Source organism: Urtica dioica, chromosome 11 (genome assembly GCF_054948205.1).
Source record: "Urtica dioica subsp. dioica isolate 48M chromosome 11, U.dioica_male_clone48M_v1_H2, whole genome shotgun sequence".
In the NCBI taxonomy this organism is placed as follows: Eukaryota; Viridiplantae; Streptophyta; class Magnoliopsida; order Rosales; family Urticaceae; genus Urtica; species Urtica dioica.
The window spans coordinates 21,260,747-21,282,648 of NC_142766.1; the positions used below are offsets into that span (position 1 = coordinate 21,260,747).

General features: G+C 31.3%; 2 protein-coding genes across 2 annotated transcripts; one reads left to right on the plus strand and one right to left on the minus strand.

The window, feature by feature from the left end:
• The first annotated feature begins 16,711 nt into the window (after positions 1-16,711).
• LOC149382312 (serine/threonine-protein kinase Nek1-like) lies at positions 16,712-20,514 on the plus strand. Its single transcript, XM_089630823.1, has 16 exons — positions 16,712-16,822; positions 17,039-17,149; positions 17,281-17,347; positions 17,507-17,572; positions 17,730-17,776; positions 17,876-17,921; positions 18,024-18,104; positions 18,180-18,222; positions 18,317-18,366; positions 18,454-18,535; positions 18,628-18,677; positions 18,760-18,833; positions 18,924-18,975; positions 19,066-19,276; positions 19,364-19,515; positions 19,596-20,514. Exons 1-16 carry the CDS (start codon positions 16,812-16,814, stop codon positions 20,211-20,213), a joined length of 1,761 nt encoding a protein of 586 aa, XP_089486949.1. The 5' UTR covers positions 16,712-16,811; the 3' UTR covers positions 20,214-20,514.
• A 169-nt stretch (positions 20,515-20,683) lies between these two features.
• On the minus strand, positions 20,684-21,720 carry LOC149382313 (protein IQ-DOMAIN 19-like). The gene is made up of 3 exons (XM_089601952.1): positions 21,405-21,720; positions 21,095-21,319; positions 20,684-21,006 (listed from the first exon to the last, which is right to left on the minus strand). The coding sequence occupies exons 1-3, from the start codon at positions 21,711-21,713 to the stop codon at positions 20,725-20,727; spliced, it is 816 nt and encodes a 271-aa protein (XP_089458078.1). The 5' UTR covers positions 21,714-21,720; the 3' UTR covers positions 20,684-20,724.
• Between the last annotated feature and the right edge of the window lie 182 nt (positions 21,721-21,902).

The window sequence follows — 21,902 nt, forward strand, 5'->3', positions numbered from 1 at the left end:
ATTTTGATAGTTTTTAATTCGTACAACACAGCAACCAAACAGTGTTCTTAACTTGGTCTAGTGCTGAAGTTATTTATAACAAAATAAAATACAATTATTCTAGTGAGAATTTTACACAGCCTTAGTCCTTAGAGATGGTGAGTTCAAATAGGCTGAACTATAATGGCCATTCAAGTTTCTGTATTTTATTTAAAATCCTACGTTTAATAGTATATCAAGGGTTCGTGATTAGACATAATATGGAATTGTCGAAAATAGCTAAGAAATAAGATCAAATAATGCATAAGTTTGACTAAATGGAAGGTACCATTGACTAACGTTGATCTTTGTATTTACTAATGTGCAATAGTGATATATATATATATATATATATATATATATATATATATATATATATATTACATTACACTATCAGTTTTACACATAATATCATATTTATATATTGTATATCAGACTACTTAATAAATCAAACTTCAATCATCAATGACTACACGAAGCTTATTAAGGAAAACCGCTCCTAGCAAGGTCTGCATATGAGCAAAGTTGTCGTTAAAAAAATATTAAGCAAATAAAGTAACAACAAAAATAAAGTTGGGTCAAATATGGAATATATAGTTACGACACTAAACAGAATAAATTAATTGCCTTACCTATCTAAATATAATTTGAGTTTAATAAACTCACGTACTGTAAAAGTATAATAGAGTTTCGTTTTAAAATCAATTGACAATTAAAAAGTAATTCATGACTTTTATAAACTTTGGTAGTTTCCATTTTTTTTCACTGTGATTCCTAAGATAAGGAGCATCTGAATTAAGAGAATGAAGTTCAGAAAAATCATTGAATTTAACGTTATGACTATCACAAAGCTAGGTATTTTACATTTCTTTCTTTTAAGTGCTAGTTCTATCATTGAACAACAATGTATTCGATCGGAATTTTGTTCAACACGAGAGTCTTTTTACCATATTTTTCTTGTAGAGTATTATCTCTTCGTACTTTTAATTTAAGATTTTTTTTTTATATGGATATTGGTCATTTACACTTTCATTTAATTGAGAATGGAGTAATGAAACATATGGATGCATTTTAGATTTATCGTTAGAGCTTGCACACCTCTAGGTACTTTACATTTCTTTCAATCAAGTGATAGTTTTATCATTGAAAAATATCGTATTGGGAACTTTTCTCAATACGAAAGTCTTTTCACCATGTAATTTTTGTAGAAGAAATTACTTCTAGCATAGGTTTTAAACTTTAATCTCAAGAATATCGTGCCTTCATTAATTTAAAATATGAAAATAAAATCGTATATATGCATATTGGTCGTTTTTCCCAACTTAACATTCTTTTGTTTATCAATTAAGATAACATACACAACAATATCTAGAAGCTCTCAATTTTATTTTACGTTCACCACTTACCATCCCGTTCCTGTGAAGGAACAATTACATTCAGTTGTGTTTAACTTTAACCTAGCAAGTAAGTAATCACCACTACATTTTAGCATTTGGATTAAAAAAAAATGTCAAAGAATAAGAACAAACAGAGCAAACGAAATAATCGGCGCAACAATATTACAAATTTTCTTCAAGTATATAGAAAAGAGCTTTGTACGTAGTTTCTATTTTACAATAATTAAACCACCCAACGTGTTCATTAACAGTTGTGCGATAATGGCCGTCGTTTTGATCGGAACAACATTGTTGAGAGAGAGAGAGAGAGAGAGAGAGAGACGAATATTATCATGACTTATCCAACTACATTACATTACTGGATGATGTATATTGCCGTAAGATAACACGATGGAGAAGATAATATGTGGGACCCACGAGTCGTATATTACGGTGGGTGAGTGTCTCTCCATCCGATCCAATCAAAATCCCCCCGCCGCTTTTGTCGTTTTCTTCCCTCTATTAAATCTGCCTCCTGTCTAGTGGGTCCCACTGACACTTTTTTTTTTCTTTTTCTTCAGAACACAGCACAGAATGAGAGAGATTTTTTAAAAATACATTTACATGCATGCGTATACATACATACACACTGCACAAATCAACGTCACACGTAAGGGATCCCCTGCGACACGACCCACTGCACCTTCGTGGTCCCTCCCCTAAAGAGTCGCTTCGAAAATAGCACGTGCATTCGCGCCCCCACCCAATGAACGGCTCAGATTGACTCCAAAAGTAGTCAACTCTGGTTGACCTCGTTTCATTGGTAATTACGAAGAGAACAATGGGTCTCCTTCTTCCTCCTTCCATTCTTTGGTTTCTAATATATGTCTTTCGTTAATTGCGGTTGACTTGTCGAGTCCTGTTTTTGGTTTAATTCGTGTCGTTGGGTTGAGTTGTCCACATCTTTGTTCGTCGTGACGTGTTCCGCACTGGAATATTACTCTGCAGCTCCGAGCCAAAGCAAAAGCCCATAATCGAATATTTTCAGGGCTCTATGTATTGTGTACGTCAAGACGAACGATAGTTCATTCATTCATGTCTTTTGGGCTTAGCTGTAGCTAATAATAATTTTTTTTTGGGCCAATATAGAATAATTCGATGGTTACGGCCTTGAGGAATTATATTTTTTTTCTTTGAAGAATGAGAAATTATTCTTTTTATGATTGGGAATTTTAAAAATGTAGTCTTGAATCCTAATCGATATAATTTCCGTAGTATGGCTATTACATTGTTCATTACTCTTCACTCGTGTACTAAATATTTAGTTTCAAAAATTTATTTATATCATCAATTATTTTTTAAAGAAAAGGTATGAAATAGTTAAATGGCTATCTTTAGTTAGAATTATAATTTAACTATTCAAATATAAAAGAAATAATTTAACTCAGACCTACGTCTCTACGGTGAGTATCAGGACAGAGAGAAATTACATTTTTTGCCAGTTTTTATTATATTTTTTTATTTTTTCACCTTAAAAATTTACAAATTAGCTCTTTTTTATATACTATATATTAGGACAGACGTAAATGATATTGATATTAAAACATTACTAAAGTAAAACAAAATTAGAAAACTATGTGTAACTGAATAATTAGCTCAGCATGATTCGTTTATGTAGATAAATTATTATTTAATGTTGAATACATATATTTACTTTTGTTTTTCTTCAATAAGTCATAAGTATCTGCTATATAGGATAATATAAAATATATAAGATGCAAATCTATAAAATCTCGCGGGGTAAACTCAATTTTCCCTTCGAGTAACTTTGTAAGTGTAATGATTATATGTCAATTTGTCTCCTTAATTGGAAATCGTTTAAAATAATCTTTAAGATATAAATCATATATGTTCAATCATTTTGTTACTTTGTTTACCAAATATATAATATATTTAAGACTTCTGTATAAAATTTAAGGATGATATTATAAATAAAATTATAATTAGATGTGAATGAAATGTCATTGACAAACATGTTTTCGTTAATCATTATGATTTGTACTTTTTAGTTTGTAATATAACAAAAAATAAAAAATAAAAAATTATACGGTTTATGGTAACTTATAAGAATTATTTAATTCCTTTTTACAATTATAAAACAAAGCAACATAACTAATTTAGGAGGTGAATGGATAACATTTTTCATTTAACTACAAAATTATTTTCGTTCTAAACTAGGGGCATTTAATTTGATAGTTGGAGCCATTTATGTGGCACTCAAGTTTGTTCTTTATCCGTAATGCCATGCGTTACAAAAATAAAAATCCAGTTGGATTTGTTGCGTTTAACACAAATGTCAAAGGGAATTTGTTTGCCTTTAAAGAACCATGGTCGTTTGTAGAAAAAATACATGGCATATTTCGATGTCACGTCCTAATAAGAAAGTAGTTGTATAGATAAATTATAACATAATCCTTATTACTCTTTCTCAATACTCTCACGGACAGATTAAAAATAAACACTCACGGAATGTTCTACAAATTCAATTGATTAAACAAGCTCACAAAGACCCAATCTATACATTTCGCGAATATTTAATACGATTTTTTAACGACACTAAAAAAAAAATGTCACGCAAGTACATGCTTCGTTTTGAGATATATCTATTAATTCATAATTTTTTTTTTTTACAAACATATGTCCAAGTTCAACAACTTTTTAATAAACTATATGATGAACAATGATAAGCTTTCTCTTATTGAATCCGAAAGCTGTTATTTGACATAGGTTCTCTACGGAGATGAACGACCGTTATAGAAAACGGTCGACTGTTGTTATTTCGTTAAAAAAAAAATCAATTTTCAAATTGAGTTATAGCTCGACAAATGATGAAGTACCAACTTTTTTTTTCTTAGTTCACCGAGTCTAGAATGAATCCATCATTTCGGAAAAATAAAGATAAAAATTGAACGAGTCTTAAGTGCGTCAAAAAGACCGGCTTTGGTTTTTTATATGGAAAATTTAAACATATGAGAAAAAAAAACTCATTCAAGTAAAAGAAAAAAATATATATGCATGTAGCCTCATAAACCCCAATCGAATATTATTTACTGTCATTTAATTAATTTTTCTAACATAAAAAAGTAAATAAGCTCCCCTAAGATTTTTTTTCCCCAAATTAACGATTATATAATATGGGGAAAAAATCATAGGATTATATAATTATAATAATTTATTAAAGATTATATAATGGCTATCAAATACCATTAGTTAGGTTCATCTTCATTTCATATGAAACCGGATAACTCATATGAAGTGAACTGAAAAGAAAACGGGTTAATTTTTTTTTTTCGATTCAGACCACAGCCATTATTGTCTCAATTATTGGAAAATTTAATTTCTCTAAAAGCGTCTACTAGGCAATAATGTATCCGAAGAATTTCTGAATATGTCTACGTTTTAGGTTAATCTATTTGCAATCATCACTCCCCTTTATTTAGACCCCGGAGAGACCATAGTATCCTTAATTTGGGGCCTATACACTTCTTTTATTTTTATACATCTCACTACTACATTCGAGGTTAAAGGGGAAAAAGTAAAATTAATATACAATTTATCACTAAATGACTGTGATAATTAAATTGAAATTATGTAAGAATATGGATATTTATAAATGCATTCAAACATTTATTTTTTGAACTAACTAAATGAAAACATCAGGTACATAAATGTATAAACTTGATGATAACCAGCGAAACCCTAGCTAATTCTTTGGCGAGAACTCACATTTTGTCAAACCATTTATATTTATTAATGTTTATCCATGATTTAATTTTATTTTATTTTTTCTATATTTTTTTAAGAAGTGGCACTATTGGGATTTAATGCTTATTAATCTCATTATAGTTAGTACTCAAAGTCAAACCCAATAACATGTATGCCTTAAATCCAAACAACCTCTAGCTAGCCTAGCTCTTTCATACATAATTATTTGAATTTTGGACATATATACATACATATATATATACATACATACATATATATATATACATACATACATACATATATATATATATATGCACGTAGCACTTGACATATCTTACTAATATCTATCTGAAGATTAATATGCCTTTCAGTTTTAAAGTAGACGCAGATGTGCTAACACATTTTTTTATCTTTTCGGATTTATTAAAATTTAAAACTCGCTTACTTTCATGCAAGACGCGTTTTTTTTCCTTCATAAATTTTAATTTATCATTTCGTAGATTTGCTTGTAAACAACTATATGTACATGTATTATAGCGTATAGCTTAGAAGCTAAAGTCTTACAAAAAAAAATTAGTTATTATTCTATTTTTTTCTTCTTTGTTAATTAATTAAGTTTTCTATTAATCCAACACATCACCGACGAATAAATGTACGCAATAAATCAAGTTCTCAATTTTGTGGCAAGCACGCAATACGACATGTGACATACTACTTAGTTTTAAATGTTAATATTATTTTTCTTCCTACATTACACTTTTGTATTATCAAAACTTGATTTCATCTATAACTATAAATTTGGAGTTTCTATGGTATTTAAATTATCACAAAAACATCCAATTAAACTTATGATAATAATAGTAATAGTAATAAATCAAATTAAGCCTATTATATAATATGTCAATTAGGTCAGCAGTTCAATAGTCCACACTCTTTTAAAAATATAACTCAAATTTTATTTTATTAGAAAAATAATCCATCAGACCGAAATTAATTAAATTAGGGCGCTATAAATAAGAAGCTCATTAGAAACATAGATTTGTGATTTAGTCAACATTTAGATAATAATTATTAATTAACCATTCTAAACTATTTCTTGATTAAGAAAGACGCTAATGCCCCTAATTTTGATTTTCGCTCAAACTTGCCTATATAGATATTCATTGCAAAACAAAACAAAAAAATCAATTTAAAATATGTTCATAACTATTCCGCAAAAATTGTGGACACACTAAATAAGTCAAGTCGACTCTCATCACTTCACGCAATGCTATTTCCGTTTTAAGAGCAAAAAAAAAAACGCTAAAAATTTTCTTTTAAAATTAATCATTCTTCACCGACTAAAACCAAGGAAATAGAGAACGAAAGAAAATGAAAAAAGAATAATCGATTTAATCATCAGAGAAATCTGGTCGAGGTACAAAATTTTAGTTTTGAGATATTTTGTTCTTCATTTTGCATGTTCTATAGAAGTTAAGGTTTATGGTTTTTATTTTTATTTTTAATGTTTTAATCTGTTGTTATTGTGTTAATAAAATGAAATAGGGAGGAAATAATTGGTAATATGAATCAAGTTAAATTATTGTTTTGTGCCTTGAATGTTACGAAATAACAAATAAAATAGCATCGCGAGACACAAAAATATTATCATTGAATATCGCTTAAGTCAAACAATAAATAATTACCTATAAATAGGGAAACCAATTGATTCACTAAATAAATCCATATAATCGGTGCAAATTAAAAAAAAAAACGACTGATTTCATAAGAGAATTTATGAAGGAAATAACCGTGTTATATAAGAGCAATAAAAGTTTCCTTCAATTAAGAGAGCAAAATAAGTTATTTAATGTATTTAACGCCGCAATAAAACAAAAGATTTGTACGATAAAAAAAGAGATTTCATCATGCTTTAGTTGCTATCATGTCACTATAATGGCTACTTTTCATTAAAAAAAAAAAAAAAAAAAAAGCAAACTATAACAAAATACTTAAATTTTAATAGACATAATTCTTTCCAATTCTCACTAAATTAATAGTTAATATTGACACTGTTACTTGCAACAGTGTCAACAATAGCCACTTCAAAATTGACAATGTTTGATTCTCATTGTGAAAGCAAAAATCCAAAACTTAAGGGCCTGTTTGTTTCTCAACTTAAAAACTGTTTTTGACTTTTCTAACTTGAACAGTTTTATGAAAAAACTGAATTCACTGTTTATTTGATGATTATCAGAAAATAACTCAAAAAGTTTTCAAACTGTTTTCTGTTTTAATGAAGAAAATCAGAAAACAGTTTTTAGATATTTTCCAATTTTTTCACTCAACTTTTTTAACTTTTTTTTTTTTTAAATATCTCATCTTGATATCTCATTCTCTCCTATCAACATCATTTCATTTTTCTCACTTTTGATTATCGAATTTATTTTCGTTCCCTGAAAAACTTAAGTTTTACAATTATGACAAACTTTAAACAATCGAAACTTCATTTTACAAACTGTTAATTGGTCGTGATCCTCTCGTCGAGCACATAAGTTTTCACTATTTTTAGTCAACATTAGGTATCAAAATTTGATATTTGTTGTATTGACTATAAAGACAAACGGTGTTTTTCGATGAACTTGTGAACAATCATTATGACTAAAGGTACGACCATTATATTCACACCAAACACTTTCAATTAGTATATATCTCGACGCCTAATTCTTATGTGAATTATTATACTATAATTACAAAAAACTGAATTAAAAAAACTGAAATCCTTACAAAACAGTTATTTAAAAACAACTGCAAAAAATTTTACAGTACAACTATATGAAAACAAAAATGAGTGAACAACCAAACCTTACGTCTCTTTTTTGGCAACGAAAATATATAGGGGAATATATATGACTATAGACATTGACGGGTCACAGCCTCACAGGGAATTTCCAACACTTATCATTTTTATTTTTTTTTAATTCCTCATCTTTGAAGTTCCAGCTATATCTTAGCTTATATTCTGTATTATAATTCGTGTCGTTTTAGTGATATGGAAAATGTCAAAAACAGATTTCTTGAAGAATAATCCAAAAAATCCGACAGGTCAAAACCAATTTTGCATATCCACCGAATTCAAACAAAATATGTTAATTTGGGTAAAAACAAAAAAACGAAAACATATATGCATATTGCATAGCTAGCTACGTAGCTCATAACGTGATGTCCATGCTCAGTGTTTTTTTTGTTTTTTTTTTCCTTTTAATTTTGGTCCCCACGTTGAGTTTGATCACCAAAAAACTGAGGTTTTCATAATATCTTCGATTTCACGAGCATAAACTATAGGTCTCACTTTAATATTGATTGAACATTTTTGTTTCTTTCTGTCTTAATCACAATCCGTGTACCTACTTAATACACTCACATGTATATCTGAATTCTAGTTCGGTAAATTGAATGCTTAATAATGGGTCCTGACTAATGTATGTGATTGGATTGAATAATAGGGTTTTTTTTTTCTTCCTGGAATTATCAGTGCAAAATGTCGTTTGTTGTATTTTTTTTTTTTGCGTTGAGTTAAATATGTTGTGTATATATGCATAATATATAAACACGCATGTAAAAAAAAAGGTCCCAACTCATAACAAATAAAAGTTAGAAATGGTTAAAAAAGATAAAGAAATATATCACACACACACACACACACACACATATATATATATATATAAAAGTTTTATGAAACGTTGTATGTATATCCTTTGTATTAAATATGATCATATTTTTTCATGCCTTTATTTTAGCCACTTGATTTGTCATTTATATCAAATTTTAATTCGTATTATAAATTTTGTTGATTTTAAGTTGTGAAAATTTTGTGATAGCTAGCTTAGTCTAGCGGTAATCCCACACACCTCGATGGAGAGGTCATGAGTTCAAGCGCCCATTGGACACTGCTAATATATAATGTAATCTTGGCCGATAGTGTTCCTACTAAAAAAAAAAAAAAAAGTTGTGAAAATTTAAAAATTCCCATATTGTTTGTGTTTTAATTCATGTTATTGATTATAACATTTATATACGTTGCTTTAAAATACAAAGAAACGTAATGCTCATGTAAATATTGCAAGATGATATAAATGGCATTTTGAAGGGAAAATACCGCACTATTCCCATTCACGTTTCTTCCTTCGTAATTTCATATACACAGCCACACATGAGTAAACGGTGACACGTGTAACGAGTAAAGTAGAGCACTTTAATTATGTTTTTTTTTTTTGTTCTAAAATATATTTCATTATATCTTACTTCGATTTTTTAAAACAAATATTTCCAAACATGTCATTTTACCGAATCAACTAAATTTATAGTTTAATATCTTATTATTAAATAAGTTATACAAAAATTATAATACTTTTTCTAATTTTGTGACAGTACAATATAAATAATTTCAAGAGTATCTTTAATAGGTTATTAGAGAGACTTAACATAAAATTGAAGCAAATAACTTCACCATTATTTCACATTTAAACCATTTGCTTTATAGAGCAAATTGGTTCTAAAATAATTTGTGGGTCCTTTAAGAACCTCCCTTAATTAGCAAGTAGCTTCACAATAAAGATGATTTATCTTAATACTCCAAAGCTCTTGTTAATGGTTCGCTGTGCTAACCTCTAAGCAGGCCTGACTCTAAGCAAAGACAAGTATATGTTCAAAAAGCTATCTTTGTTTCGTCTTTGCCTTTATTTTCTTTTTGTTGTTTTGTTCTATATATGCATATCGTTTTAATACATTATATAAGAAGAAATATTCTTGGAAGATATCATGTCCAAAAGATTGCTATCTAATTTTCGTATGAGATTATTGAGACGGGTGTCTGGTATGTTCCGGATATTTGATTCCTTACGTATCTGTATAATAATAATAATAATATTATTATTATTATTATTTGCATCGAAGTGTTAACTTAATTTGCATCGAAGTGTTAACTTAATATCACTAATATTACACAGACATAGAAATATATTGTCTTGGGCGAGAGCTTAAAGCCAATATTTATTTAAAAATAAATTAGTCTTCTAAAGATATAGCTAATTTAAATGATTAGATCTACAAATTAACTAAGGTGTATCTATGATTAATGAAAACAGTCAAAATTGGAAAATATTTATATATAATAGTTAATTACTTATATACAAGAGTTAAAAAATTATATTGAGGGTTTTAAAAAAAAATAGACCACCTAAGTTTTACTATTTTGCTAATCAATCAATATTTTTTTGTTAAGAACTAATCAATTAAGTTTAGAGGGCTATTTTTAATAGTTTTTCCGTTTTCTTAAACAAAAAAAGACTAAGTTTTACAGCTACATGAAGAATGTGAGTTAATCACATCAAGTAATAAAAATTTCGGAATTCTCTTGTCGTCTAGATCATAAATTAGAATCTCATTAATAATCATTTAAACACATAATTAAGCCACTTGAAACATTGTTATTGCAATCTAACCAACGTTTCATTTAAGTTTCAAATATATACACAAATGATGACATGACTTTATTAGTCATTTAACAAATTACTACATTGACTTATATTTTTTTTTGTTAATTTCAATTAATTTTCGTTTATTCTACACGCAATATCAGACGTTAGAAAATAAACTTTTGGTTCCATAATATTTTATTTTCTTTTTGTAGTCCAATTAGTTGCGATATGAAGCTTTCTTGGGTTAATTTCAGTTAATTTCCATTTATTTTACACGCGATAAGTTTTGCCTGACTGTAACGTTGGTTAGTAGTTGATTTCTGTGATTTATGTTACATAAAGGTATTCCGAAATTTTATAACCGTTTATTTATGTAGATTGCTAGATTACAAAATTTACCAAACGTTAGCTACATTCTTAAAATCATATTTGAAATTGGCTACTTTGCTAGATTACATTTATAACAAATGAAACATCAAATATTAGTTTTTCTATTAAGACATATAATAAAGGTCGGACGTTAATCTGTCGAGGCATTTAAAGAACAAATATTATAGCATAAATAATGTTCAAACCGATGTTATACCTTTTTCCCAAAAAAATCATAGCTTCGCTTTCCCTCTAAAAATTTAAGACTTGATGAACTTTCAATCTTCGATACCGTCACCTCAATTGCGAAAGGGAAACTCCAATGATCTCGTCCAATAGAGGTCTCTCGACTTAAATAAAATTATTATTTTTTATCTTTTACTTTATCTTTTAATTATGTTTCGATAATCCTTATTTATTATATATGACTTTTGTTATCGCCCAACTTTTAATCGGAGTGATTTTAATTTTTATATTTAGATCTTAATCTCAGATCTAAAATATGATTTTCTTCTCTAGACGTGGATCTCAGTTGGGCAAAACCCCTAAAACCGCAATTTACAACAAGGGAAGATCGGCGTTTTCCGCTAGTGGTTCCTATAGTAATATGATAACGATTTGAAATTGAGAGCCGTATGATGGTCCCTAATACCCAGCCACAAGAAATAACAGATTATCCATATAGCTGGGTAACCCACATTATTTTGTTGTATCTATGATTGTTTGTGATCCACTTTTCATTTTCTTTTTGTAGAAGTTTTTGAATTTTTGTTGCGCTATTCTTGTAATTTAAGTTTTTGGCTTTAATCAATATTTTTTTAGGGGTGTAATCGAGTTGGGTTAGTCGGTTTTGTCATGTGCTATCAACCCGAACCGCAACAATTAATTTTTTAGTTTTAAAACTCGAACCAACCCGATTCAAAGGTAAAACAAACCAAACCAACCAAAAAATAATCGGATTGATTTGGGTTTGTTTTTTTGGATAATAATTATCGACAAATGACTTTATAACTCGAATGAAAATCATATATGTATATATATCTAATATGATGTGTCAAATAAAATCAAAATTTTACTTCATCAAGTTACAACTCAAACTTCATCGGATTTTAACGGACCGATTTAAAGAAGAGTGCGATTTGGTTTGAATGGTCGAATTGTTCGATTTGGGAATTTAACGAAGATTGCTAAGGGCCGTTTGGTTTAGTTTTTTAAATTTGTTTTCTGTTTTTAAATTCTGTTTTCTGATTCTAATTTTTAAATTTAAAAAACAGATTTAGAATTACGTTTCGGAATATTTTAAATGTTGTTTGGTTATGTTTTCCATTCAATTGTATAGAGATAAAATAGAAAACAACTTTTCATTGTTTTCTATTTTCTAAACAAATTTCAAAGAAAACAGAAACATGATTCTAAATCTGTTTTCTGAATTTATAACCAAACAGGTTTTCTAAAACTGTTTTCTAGAATTTAGAATCAGAAAACAGAAAACGATTTTGGAAAAGTTAACCAAACGGCCCCTAATTTTTTTTATGAGTCCTTTATTAAAAAAAAAAAATCTGTCCAAACCTGACAAACTTCGATGAGGTGCTGGTTATATTATATAGAACAAATAAGAAAAAAATGGTGCATCATAAGTATGGTACTGGATGGGCAGTGAAAATAATAAATTTGCCAGCATATTTATCGGATTAAAAACAATTTATGGCAAACAAAATTTCGATAGACAATTGATATTATTTTGGTACACTTTAGTAAATTAGCATGGAATCAGATCGCATCACGCTTACTTTTTCACTAAGATTCATGTTTTGATTTTTCAAAATTTTTTTTTTTCTCACCGCCTTCCAAACAAATCCAAAATATTGAGTTAATTAAATAAAAAACAATCCCTAATTTGGCGTAGGCAAGAGCGGAGTCCGTGCTATGCTATGTCACCTACCACACAGACCATCTTTTTGGGACCCACGTCTACACTCACACAGGGACGGTGTGAAAGTTCTTTTGGTCTTGAAGTTAAAAAAAAGATAAAACGCGAGGGTAATTTGGACAATGTGGTCTGGGAGTACAAAACAAATAGAGCTCCGGATTAATAGGCCTCTCGTCGTCTCGTGATTGAGGAAGGCTTGTCGTTATGGATTTAAGTGTGTGTAGTGTAGCTGTGGGGATCCACTATGTTTTTTCTTTGACGCGGTCAATCTTGTTTTTTTCTTTTTCTGAATACTAGGTATTTGGTAACTTTTATTTATTCATTCATCTATAAGCTGAAATATACCATTATACGTAGAAAATGTTAAATCATTCTTAATTTATGAAGTAAATAAAAATAATTTTAAATTTTATCCACTAACTTTATATACACATATTAAATATTGCATTGCAGCATAAAGATATCACTTTTAATAGTGCTAACACTTTTAATTTATTAAGAAAATAATCAAATTTAATTGAACTTTATAAAATTGATCGCCACAAAAAAATATAATTAATTCTTATTACTTAATTTTTTTATAAATATATATATTCATGTCATTTTGATAAAACTGAATTTATTTTTGTCTCATTATTTTTATCCATACAATATCAAAACTTTTGTATGTTATATAACTGTTTAGAAAATACGTAACTTTCTCACGCTTTGAGTTCTTACCTAATTTTTTTTATTTATTTTTATTTTGTATATATATAACAAAAGGGTTCTTTACATGATTATATTTGATAAAAACTAAAATGACTTAGAATACAAAAATGTAGTTCACTGTAAAATTCAAATCTCCTAAAAAAATTATTAATGAATTACAAACACAATCACTCTAATACAACAAAAATCGTGTGTTACCAATTTTTTCAGGTTACCGATTTTATTTATTTACTTATGATTAATACTTATAAGTAGCTTTATCATTTATGTATTCAATTACATAAGAAAATACGTAACTTTCTCACGCTTTGAGTTCTTACCTAATTTTTTTTATTTATTTTTATTTTTTATATATATAACAAAAGGGTTCTTTACATGATTATATTTGATAAAAACTAAAATGACTTAGAATACAAAAATGTAGTTCACTGTAAAATTCAAATCTCCTAAAAAAATTATTAATGAATTACAAACACAATCACTCTAATACAACAAAAATCGTGTGTTACCAATTTTTTCAGGTTACCGATTTTATTTATTTACTTATGATTAATACTTATAAGTAGCTTTATCATTTATGTATTCAATTACATAAGAAATAACAAAGAAACACATCACAAGTTTCTTATTTCAAAGCCATGGCACAAAAAGGAGTTAATTATAGTGAAGTTTTGCTTATGTGAGGACAATTCAATAATCTCACTATTGCTTTTGATAGTTATTCAAGCAAGTAATATAATATAATATGATGAAAAGGTCCATTCTTTGTGTTTTTCCTTTAGGTATTATATATACGAGTCGTGACATCCTTTTCTAAAGTAACACTAAGTATAAACTATTATGGACCATAGTTGTTTTTTTTTAATGGAAAGGTTTGGATTTTAGCATACAAAAATAACACAATTTGGAAGCGTTCATTCACGAATCTATTGAAAAGATAACATTAATTAACTAAAATAAAGTCGAAGTCTTGAGAATCAAACATTTTAGTGGAGAACTTGTTCGCGATAGATAATTATAAATCATTGTGTAACTATCCCTAATCTCCTGGACACAGCCAGCCCTATGATGTTGTTTGACATATCATAAAAATATATAATAATAATAATAATAAATGCTGTTTTTTTTAATTACAAAATTAAGTAGCATACTGATTATGTAAAGTTTGAAGCAAATGGGTAATTTACATATTCTTTACCAAAAATAAGAAGAAAAAAAAAGAACTATGTCAGCAAAAAAAAATTATGTTAAAAACTGAAAAAATTATAAAATTTAAAAACATGTCTTCGAACATCTCCCATCGAATTAAGTTGGAGCTCCAACAAATTTTTGAATCCTGTTTAAGACTTAAATTCTCTTTTAGAAGACACAAGAGCATGGGTGAAACAAAATTCTATAAATGTAATGTTCTGATTTAAAAGATAATCGGTTCCAAATTTTAAAGCAAAAGAAAATTATGTCCCTCTTTAATAAAGTTCGTCAATGTTTACACACAGAGTTGTGTGAAGCTCGACAACAATATACGACGAGTTTTTATATTTTATTTTAGAATTTTTTTTTTTTTTTTTTTGAAGGCAGCTTTGCTGCAGTGGGGATTGAACCCACGACCTCCACACAGGAGGTGGTGTGGAATTACCACTAGACTATCCTAGGTACCACTTTTAAAAATTTATGTTGAGTTGTATTCTTTTCATTAAATAAATATTTATCATAAAAAATGGTACTTATATGTATATTTAATTTATGGAGTAATATTTTATCTGTGTTATAGTTTTAGATGATCTAATTGTAAAAGGAAAAATAAGAGCATGATCATCGTCGAGTAAGAATTTAGTTTTTAGGGTGAAGATTGAGTTTATATTATTCATTCTCCCTAGGCTTATTATTTTTGGTTTAATGAGAACAAAATAAAATAAAATATGAAAATGCTGATAAGGAAAAGGACAACGAGGAGAGGAAAATTACAAAAAAACATACCCACCTTCCCAGTGTCTCCTACACTAATTTTTTATTATTATTTATTTTTCTTCAAGTAAGTCTTCATGTCAAATAGAGAGAGACAGTCTTCTCTCTCATTTTCACAAATCACAACATATCAAACCTTTTATTTTCTCAAACACTTGTAATCTCATTCTCACTCACTTTGACTCTCTCTCTAATCACCTTTTTTAATCCCATAATTAGCACCTTCCACTTTATTTATATTGCACTCTAATCTCTCTCTCTCTCTCTCTCTCTCTCTCTTTAAGTCCTTTTTTTGTCAGTTTCTTTGGAGTGAAAAACTCCAATGGCGAAAGAGATACTGCAACTTCTTCCTCAATTTGCGCTTACTCCTCTCAAACGGTGTCGTTCTACAGCATCTTCTCCACCGTCTCTGTCTCTCTCACTCACATTATTGTGATCTCTCTCACTCTCTCTCTCTCTCTCTCTCGCTCGCTCTTCTAGACTTCGACTCGATCCAGTTTCCAGGTACATACAGTTCTGCAAATCTTTAATTTCCTTTCATTTTCAAGCACACAATAACACACATGCATTCTTGTTTACTTTTCGATTCCCGTTTTTTTTTTTCTTTCAAACTTCAGTTTATCGAGGTACATTCTTTTGCATTTTCTAAATGTAATCATGCTTCTTTTGTCAGAGATTCCACTGTGCAATTCAACTTTCATGTCTTTTTTCAATCTCCTTTCTTCTGGTCTCCATATTCTTTTTTCTGTATCTGATAAATTTGGAGCTTGACATTTGTGATGATTCGTCTATTTGCTTTTCTCTTTCTCGCTCTCTATCTTCGGATTTTTTTAAATTTTTTTTTTTTTTTTTTTTTTTTTTTTATGTGTGGTTTGTGACTGCATTTGGCATAGATATATATATATCCGTACTTTGTTTCTCTGTCTCCTGCTTTTTTTCTTTCTTCAGTTGACCGATTGCTAGAAAATGTAGGAAAGCCAAACCATTGTACTTTGAACTTGTTTTGTTAAATGAGATCTGTATAAAGATATTGGCACTGAAGCCACTAAAGCGAAACATAGCTTTGTATAAGTTTAAGCTAATGTTGAAGCTCTTCTTGTAAACTTCGAGAGTCCTTCTTTATTCTACGAAGTTTTATCAGTGATACTGTGAATTGACGACATACTCAATTGCTAGCTAGGCTCTATGAGATAGACAGCATTTTCAATCACATTGTAAATGGAAACGAGGTATAAGTGAGATCAAGATCAAATGATATCAGCTAGTTTTCTTTTTATTGTTCTTATATTTTTTTTTCCAATTAGTTTGTGGTCGAGGTATTATAGCAGTTATGTGGCCTCGTTTGGCCACCTCGTGTGTTTATGTGCATTTCAAGAATTACGTGTAAATATCATTTATGTGAAAGCTTGTTTCAAGAACTTGAGTCTTTTATGGTATGTGAACAGAGAAACCAAGCATAGAACGGGTAACATGGAGCAATACGACGTACTCGAGCAAATTGGTAAAGGAGCTTTTGGTTCAGCTCTTCTTGTTAAGCATAAGCATGAAAAGAAGAAGTGAGTGTGGAATCTAAACTCTTTGTTGTCCACCGTTTTCATGTCACTGTATTGTGCTCGTATTACTGTTCATATCTGCGGGAACCAATATCCTTTTTGTTGACTTGCGTGTTGTGTGTGTTTTACCAAAGGTATGTGTTGAAAAAGATTCGTCTTGCTCGTCAAACCGATAGGTCTCGCAGATCTGCACATCAGGAGGTTGGTATTCATTTCCTTAATCATATTCGATTGAATCTAAAGAGATTCAATATAGAAATTGTAGCTGGTTGTTCTATTACTGGACAGCTGTTGACTTGGAACTGCATTTTATGCAAATATGTATCCACCTATTTATGATTTTTGTTTTGATTTCAACAGATGGAACTCATTTCGAGATTCAGAAATCCATTTATTGTGGAGTACAAGGATTCTTGGGTAGAAAAGGTATACGATACCTCTATTTTGTTTCTTCGACTTCGGCAGCGTGTTTTTTGGCTACCCGGCTATTAGCTGTGCCTTTTGCTTATTTATTTATTTATTAATTTATTTTTTCTTCTTTTTATGGTGGACTAACATCTTTTCTCATCTATCTTCTTATCAGGGCTGCTATGTCTGCATTATCATAGGTTTTTGTGAAGGCGGAGACATGTAAGCTCTTTTAATCTGCAGTTAGAATCCATATCTCAGTTGATGTACTCACGTTTATACAATCCAGACTTTTCTCATACTTTTCATTGTCTGGTACAGGGCAGAAGCTATTAAGAAGGCAAATAGCATTCTTTTCCCAGAAGAGGTACTTTACTCTGCCTTGAGAGAAATCTTCTTATGCTATGTGAATCGGTAAAACTCTTAAGAGCGTCGGTAACTAATTACTGGTTTTTTTCCCTTCTTTCAGAGGCTATGTAAATGGCTTGTACAACTCCTCATGGCGTTAGATTACTTGCATACGAGTCATATTCTACATCGTGATGTTAAGGTCAGTGTCAAGCTTGTTCACTGTCCTTTTGAAAACTCCCTTAACAGTACTAATGCCATTTCATGACCTCTTCAGTGCTCAAATATATTCTTGACAAAAGATCAGGATATTCGCCTTGGTATGCCGTTCAATGTATCCCTTTACAATATTTGTTCTCTATTCCCTGAAAGAACTGCATGTTCCTAAAAATAGTTTTCCCAATAATGAATCAGGTGATTTTGGGCTTGCCAAAATGCTGACCTCGGATGATCTTGCTTTGTCGGTAAGCAGTTTACTTTACAAGTTCGGTCACCTTATAGGATCTTCATTTGTTCTTCTGGTTCTTAAAGTGTATAGTTTCGCATTTCAGGTTGTTGGGACTCCCAGCTACATGTGTCCTGAGCTTCTAGCCGATATGCCGTATGGATCGAAGTCAGACATTTGGTCTTTAGGTCGATATGCATTCCAAGATCGTAGAATTGATTTTAAATATTATTATGATATCTGACATAAATATTCATATATTCTGAAACCTTCCGTCTAGGATGCTGCATGTACGAGATGACGAGTCTAAAACCTGCTTTTAAAGCATTTGTAAGAATCCTGTCCGTACATTCTTCATTCCAATTAATAATTTCATATCACTAATCGTAGTATCTGCATTTTCCTTGAGCAGGATATACAAGCACTTATTAATAAAATTAATAGGTCCGTTGTGGCTCCCCTTCCTACAAAGTATACGAGTGAATTGTAAGTCATATTTTTACAGCTATTTTTAACAGTATTTACCAAGGTTTATAAAAAATCACTAGCTGATTATTTTCCTCATCCCTATTCCAGTCGAGGTCTTGTTAAAAGCATGCTGCGGAAAAATCCAGAATTTAGGCCGAGTGTATGTTTAACTATTGCATTTCCTGCGCCCTAAGTCTCTCTTTCGTAATAAATTCGCAATCTTCATTTTCCACAATTTCGGTCCTGTCAGGCTGCCGAGCTTCTTGGTCATCCATACCTTCAGCCTTACGTTCTTCAGATTCAACTCAAAGTCAACAATCCGAGACGCGGTAGTTTAAGGCCACACTCCAATTACACGAGGAAAGCCAGATTTTCCGAGCCGGAAGCGACTGTACCCAATTACAGGGAGAAGCGGTATTCTCTCAACAACGATAGGACATTGAATCCAAGTATATCTGGAGGTGAGTGTGCATAGGTTTTTTATTTTTATTTTTATGGTCTACTAAACGCGTGATTTTTCGAGATAATCTGAGTCAAATTCTCCGCAGAACTATCCTTTGCAGAATCTCAGAAAGAAACAACCACTAAGCGGACAGTCATTTCCAAGACTACAAGCATGGCTAAGAATTCGAGGCTCACACCATCGAAAGCCTCTGCGACTCCTAAGAAATGGGCAGAGCCCACAAAGACCCGTGCATCCGTAAGATATTCACTAGCCGTAAATGATTAATTATGGTCCATGAGATTCTTAGCTCTTATTCCGTTTTAATTGTTTTCTAGGCACCAAATTTAAGGACTACGAAGAAACCCGACTCCAATAATCGACGAGCTTCGTTGCCATTCCAAACCGGATCCACGATCCAGCGGCCTCCTTTCATTCCCAGTATCGGAATCCTCCAAAGCGTACAGTCACCCGATGTTTCAATGAACTCTCCTCGAATCGACAGGATCGCCGAGTTCCCATTATCCTCGTACGACTTTGGTGACCGTTCGCTCACCAAAGACAAATGCACCGTTCAGATCACCGACATGTCTCCGACCAAACCCAGTTTCAACGCGTGGAACGGAATCCAGCGCAACATTTTCAAAACCGAGAGGGAATCGGAAGAAGGGAGTGTCGGAGGAGGTGGGTCGGACCAGAACGTGACGGTTGGGGCTTCGAGCCGGACCTCGTCGGACACGCGGCGCCGGCGGTTCGACCCGTCGTCGTACCGGCAGAGAGCCGAGGCATTGGAGGGTTTGCTCGAGTTCAGCGCGAGGTTGCTTTGTCAGGAAAGGTACGACGAGCTTGGAGTTTTGCTGAAGCCATTCGGGCCCGGAAAGGTCTCTCCCAGAGAAACCGCCATTTGGTTGACCAAGAGCATCAAGGAAAACACGGCCGTTAAGCAGGAAGATTGATTGATTGTGTACCATAAAGCCGTTAACTTTCAACAGGTAGCCACTTAGCGAGTCTTGCTATTATTTTTTTTAACTCTCCGAAATTAGCCGCTCAGTTCAGATTTCCTAGTTTAAGTCCCACGAGCTAAAAGTATCGAATCTCACCGAGCTAAAAGGACCTTTCTAGATATTTTGTAACTAACCGTCTAACTTTATGAAATTTTGAACTCTTGGCCAAGATCACATTCACTAAAGATGTAATCTCATTCCTCGCCTTCTTTTACCTAAATAGATGTTTCGGATTAATGGAAAAAGTAGCATTATAATCTAGTACCATTAGCAAGTATTGATCTTCACCAAAATGTTGGCTAAAAGTACAAGTGCAACATACTTCCTTGGTCCGCAAGTGCGGAACATATAGTAAATATCGAAATTAGGCTACATTATGGTAAACTAAACAAATTGAAGAAACTAAACAGAATGACCCCGTATATATCTTGAAGTGCAAGTCTTAGCCATGAATTTCAATACCTCAAATGACTTGAGCATATTTGCTTCGGATGCTGTGAGATCTGCGTTTGGCCCTTGAAGAGACTGTATTGGTCATGTAATTTGGCGGTAATGGGCGACCATTTGACCAGGGCTTTGGATAACAAGACTGTCGATGATCTAAAGAAGCTTTTGTTGGTTTAGGCATTTGTGCGACTGAGAAAGTTTGTGGACTAATCTCAATTTTGGCCGGGTAGTCCTTGAATTCAAATCGCTCCAAGACTGAAAGGTGAACAGAACTCTTTGAGACCATATTCACTGGTATCTAAACAACGCAAAGAAACGGGGTGTCATGGATTGGATTCGGAGTTGTTGTTTTTTTTTTTTTTAAACGGAAAGCTATTTATACATACTCTATTATGATAACGTGCTGAACAATCATCCATTGTTGAGTGGCTTCTTACAACGAGCTGCGCTTCCTCAGCCTTCTGAATTCTCCGAATTCGAGCCTTGATTTGAATGGACATCAAGGCATGCATTTGAGTCAAAGCTGACACAGTCTGTCTCCTCACAATGCAACCCCTCACAAGTGCTTGTAGCTTCACTAGTCCTCTCAAAGCATGTAAAGCTTTCCTTGCCTGAAAAAAAAAAAAAGAAGAAAGAAATAAATGACAGAAGAAAGTCGTTGAATTCCCAACTTTGCTTTTGGCTTTTAGTTTGCACCAGAAATGACCGAAACGCGGCTTGAATCTTTGTCGCAGCAATGTTTTCGATATCCCCTCGAGTCACCACCAATGCATTAGCATGTTTCTGTGAGGCCTGCAATGTAAATTTCGCTTTGATGGCGTCAAACGACCCGGAAAACTTTCCTGCAAATCTTCTGAAACTCCATTTCCCTTCTAGTTTCGGAATACAGTATTGGCTCTCCATTTTTGCTGATTTAAACCTCATTGAAAAACTTGTGCAACTCCTATTTCTGAACTTCTTTTTCCCTAACAAGACGTCGGCGATCCATTTGGTAGCCTTTTCCATCTTAGCTCGCAACACGCTATCGTCCCAGTTCAGATTAGTAACAAAACTAGAGAACAGAACGGAATGCTTTGATGAAAAAACTTGATTTATATAGAACAAAGCCGATCTTGGTAAAGATGAAAAAAAAAATGTTCTTATAATAGTGCACAACTATAAGCTAGTTTGTTGGGGTTGGGACCTCAGCGTCTC